Source organism: Myodes glareolus, chromosome 5 (assembly GCF_982192425.1).
Source record: "Myodes glareolus chromosome 5, mMyoGla1.1, whole genome shotgun sequence".
Classification (NCBI taxonomy): domain Eukaryota; kingdom Metazoa; phylum Chordata; class Mammalia; order Rodentia; family Cricetidae; genus Myodes; species Myodes glareolus.
Window position 1 is genome coordinate 82,499,816 of NC_142030.1, and position 4,170 is coordinate 82,503,985.

General features: G+C 38.2%; 1 protein-coding gene across 1 annotated transcript; it reads right to left on the minus strand.

The window, feature by feature from the left end:
- Nucleotides 1-3,234: 3,234 nt before the first annotated feature.
- LOC125398334 (peptidyl-prolyl cis-trans isomerase-like 1) lies at nucleotides 3,235-3,815 on the minus strand. Its single transcript, XM_048431121.3, has one exon. It carries the CDS (start codon nucleotides 3,733-3,735, stop codon nucleotides 3,235-3,237), a length of 501 nt encoding a protein of 166 aa, XP_048287078.3. The 5' UTR covers nucleotides 3,736-3,815.
- Between the last annotated feature and the right edge of the window lie 355 nt (nucleotides 3,816-4,170).

A 4,170-nucleotide genomic window follows, 5' to 3' on the forward strand; every position in this document is an offset into this window, starting at 1 on the left:
TTTTGCAACTACAGAGAGTGCTTTGAAATATTGATACATCTCTCCAGCCGTGTAACAGTTTTAATCAAAAAAAAAAAAAGAAATTAAGAATTCAGCATACATATTTTTCCTCATAAGGTAGATTTGTTTTTATTATTTTATTAATTGTGTGCTTGTTTCTGAGTGGCTGAACCACCAATAAAGGCCAGAAGAGAGTCTCAGATCCCTTTTAACAACAGTTGTAGGTGACTTTTAGAGCAAGTGCTCAAAAATTAGCATTTTTATTTATGTTGTGTTACTTGGAGGAATTATAAAGGCAATTCAAATGCCATAGTGTTTTTAAGATTAGAAAACTCCTATTGAATATAACAGTATTGGTTAAAGGTTAATAATACTAAAGCATCGGTGAAAACAAAATTCAAAATCATTTGAAAACTACTTCTAAAAGATAGTTTCAATAAAAAATCCTGAAGAAAATAAACATTTATTTCATTGAGTATAATTTGTATAAAGTAGAAATAGCAGTTATGGGTAATTATAAAAGAAGAATCAAGAAAAGACCAAGACATTGGTATGAGGTCTTGAAAACAATTGCTAAAATATCTTTGTTACTTATCTTGTTCCTATAAAGAATGAAGAGGAAGAAGAAGTCATACAAAACAACCAGAGTATTCATTGGAGGCAGAAAAAAAGCTATGATGATGGAATGAACACAAAATGAATACTAACTTGACTCAAGTTATCTTCACACCAATAATTAAAAACAAAATTTAAAAGAGATTTAGGGGAAAAGTCTTTTTGTACTAGGATGATATTAATCAAACTACATTTCAAAATCTAATAGTCAAATTGTGAAATAGAAAGGTAAAGTTGTGCTGTTGAATTAATGCTGTACTTTTTCCTGATTTGTTCCTATAAGTAAATAAGCAATCATTAATATGTAAGAAACAACCACTTCTCTTAATGATGGAAACTAATGAGGACTATTTAGACATGTTGAAGACTGTACAATAGTACAATCATAATTTATTTAGGTTTTTATTCTTATCTCGTGTGCTGTATGTAGACTAAAACTATCAGTTTGTTTGAAAATAGTCTCCTTGTAAACAGAGTCAACTCATTTATTCCCACCTACCCAGATCCAAACAATCACACAGAAATTATACTAGTTGCAGCATTGTTTTGCCTATTTGTTCAGGCTTCTTATTAACAAATCTGACCCCTTTAATTATCTCATTTGTATTAATCTGTTCATTGCCAAGGCTGTGGTTTACAGGCAGTGTTTCAGTGTTCAGGCATCCTTCTGCTTTGGTAGCCACATGGCATCTCCCTGACTCTGCCTACTGTCTCTCTATATCTTTTCTATCCTGACTATATTCTGCCCTGCCATAGGCCAAAACAGCTTTATTCATTAACAAACAAGAACAACACATATACAAAAAGGCATTCTACAATATCTCTGCTTTTCTATCTAAATAAAGCGTAAGGTTTGAACTTTAACATAGTATAATTACATCCATCAAAATAGCTGTCAAGTGAGAACTATAGTTACAACATTTAGTACATTTGGCAAATTAAGGAAAATACTCTATCATCTATCCTGTTTTTGTGAGTCTAAAGTTTTATATCCAATTTATCCTTTATCATAACTAAGGAAAACTATAGCTATAACTATCTGTCTTCAACTCTTCAAAGACCCAAAAAGGATATAATATTATTTAACTAAACAGGAAGTGCATTGTTAGCAACTTCCAAGACTCTACAAGAATTTACAAAGACATCTCACTGTCTGGACAGTCACCCAAAGTTCTTCTATAACATTACAGAATCCTTCTTCTGTCTACAGGCCCATGGTATCCAACAGATTTTCCATGAAGCAGGAAATTTGAAGATCTATTCTGCCTTACATTGGCACAGTTCATCTGTTTCTTTCTTCGATGTCCTGAAGAATATCTGGCAGTTTCTTCTGTGGAACAGGAACCCTGAAGGACCATCCCATCTTTTTGAAAGTTCAGCAGTCATTTTTCTGTGGGTCCTGCATGTCCAGTTCATACATCATGACATCAAGCCGTACAGGCAAAAGCAGTTTTTTGCTCAAATGGCAGCCCTGTCACATTGAAGGCAAATTCCATAACAAGTTTCTTCACAACCTCTCTGAAGTAATTGGTGCTGCCAGAAACAGACATGTCTTACTGTTAAGAAAAGTCTAACTTCCTTTTTTTTTAAAAAAAACTGGTTTTATTGAGCTATACATTTTTCTCTGCTCCCTGCCACCCTCAACCTTCTCCAATGGCCCCCATGCTCCCAATTTATTCAGGAGATTTTATCTTTTTTTATTTCTCATATAGATTAGATCTATGTATGTCTCTCTTAGAGTACTCATTGTAAGTTCTTAAAACCTTTTAAATGCCATATTCTGGAGATTTTGAAGTTTTGAAGATTTTCTATTTAACTGAAATATATCTCTATATATCTATAAAACCTAATAACTTGAGGGTAAGTTTGGCTATGATAAATGACTATCTAATAATCTGTAATTTTTAATTATTCAATATGTTTTATTTTTTTTTCAGCCACCAATGGTACTTTATTCTGGAAATGCCTATGTATTACAAAGTATTAACATCCTTCCTGTCATCCCCATGGCCCCTGCAAATCCAGAAAGGCAAAAGACAAAGATGTCATGTATAAACACCTCTTACCTACTTTCTCTAAAGCCCTAAAAATGTCACTGTGTGTAAGCAAGGTTCTTGAAGGACTGGCCTTGTGTTCAGTGACTGCCAGTCCTTCCCAGGGGGCAAATGGCCAGCGCTTCTGCTTCCATCTCAAAGATCCGTTTCTCCATCATTATACATTATCATTCCCCACTTGACATCTTCTTAGCAATTTAATTGTTGGGTGCGTTTTTCATTTGGCAAAAATTCAGACTGGCTTTGCGTGGGATGTTTAGTGTCAGAAGCAGCAGTGTTGACGCTCGGCTCCAAGGGAGAAGAGAGAGCTGTGCATATTCCTGGAAGAGCACATGCTGGAGGCTGGAAGGGGCTGTGCAGTCAGCACCACAACACCGCCTGCTTTCCAAGTCTGTGACTGCTGACCAGAATACAAACGCCCCAAAGACGAGCCCCCTGCTTCACTTGTCCAGAGGGTGTCAGAGTCGATATGCATGACCCCAATACATGGCACTCTATGTCATCCAGAAGATGGCTCACTAGGAGTATCTTAGAAGACCAGGGTGTGCCCGAGACAGCATCACCTCTACCCAGAAGGGTAAGCCTTAAGGATCTTCACGTCATCCACAGGACGGTCCTGGGAGTTTGTTTCCACCATGCCCACTTGATTCACCATTCCTATACCCTGGCACACTCGGCCAAAAATGGTATGTTTGCCATTCAGCCACTGAGTGGGGGCGAGGGTCGCGAAGAACTGGCTGCCATTGGTGTCTGGCCCTGCATTGGCCATTGCAAGAATCCCAGCCCCAGTGAACTTCAGGTCTGGATGAAGTTCGTCTTCAAACTGTTTCCCATAGATGGATGCACCACCGCGACCTGCCCCTGTTGGGTCACCACCTTGGATCATGAAGTCCTTGATGATCCTGTGGAATTTGGTGCCATTGTAGTAGCCCCACCGAGCCAGCTCTACAAAGTTCTTCCAGGTCTTTGGAGCATCCTTCCAGTACAGCTCCAACACAATGATCCCCATGCTAGTCTCCAGGTAGACGTTGGGCGGCTGCCAGGTGTCAGGGGGAATCGCTGCCATTCTGAGCAAAGAAAGTATCCTCTTAGCAATTGCTACTTCCTGCGGAGATCATGGGGGACCCATCCCAGGTACGCACACTTCCGGTTCCTGCCAATCAGCCGGTTTTGATGGTAGGGTTTATGGAGCTGGGACAAGGAAGATGAAGCCTCTCGAGGCTGGGAAGGGGCTTGCAAGATGAGCTACCCAGTACAGGGCCACAGACCTTCAATATGTTTTAAATGAGATATATAAACGCAATGTAGTAAACAAGAGTAGAAATATACATATAAAAATTGACTTTAAATTTGTATCAAAAGACCAAAGTCCATACCAATATAGTATTCATTTCTATATCATGCCCCTCTTTAAATGAAAAGAAATATTAATAAACAATCATTTTGGGAATGTGGGTGTTATTTCTTCAAACTACCTCCTTATATTTACTGGGTAAAGTAT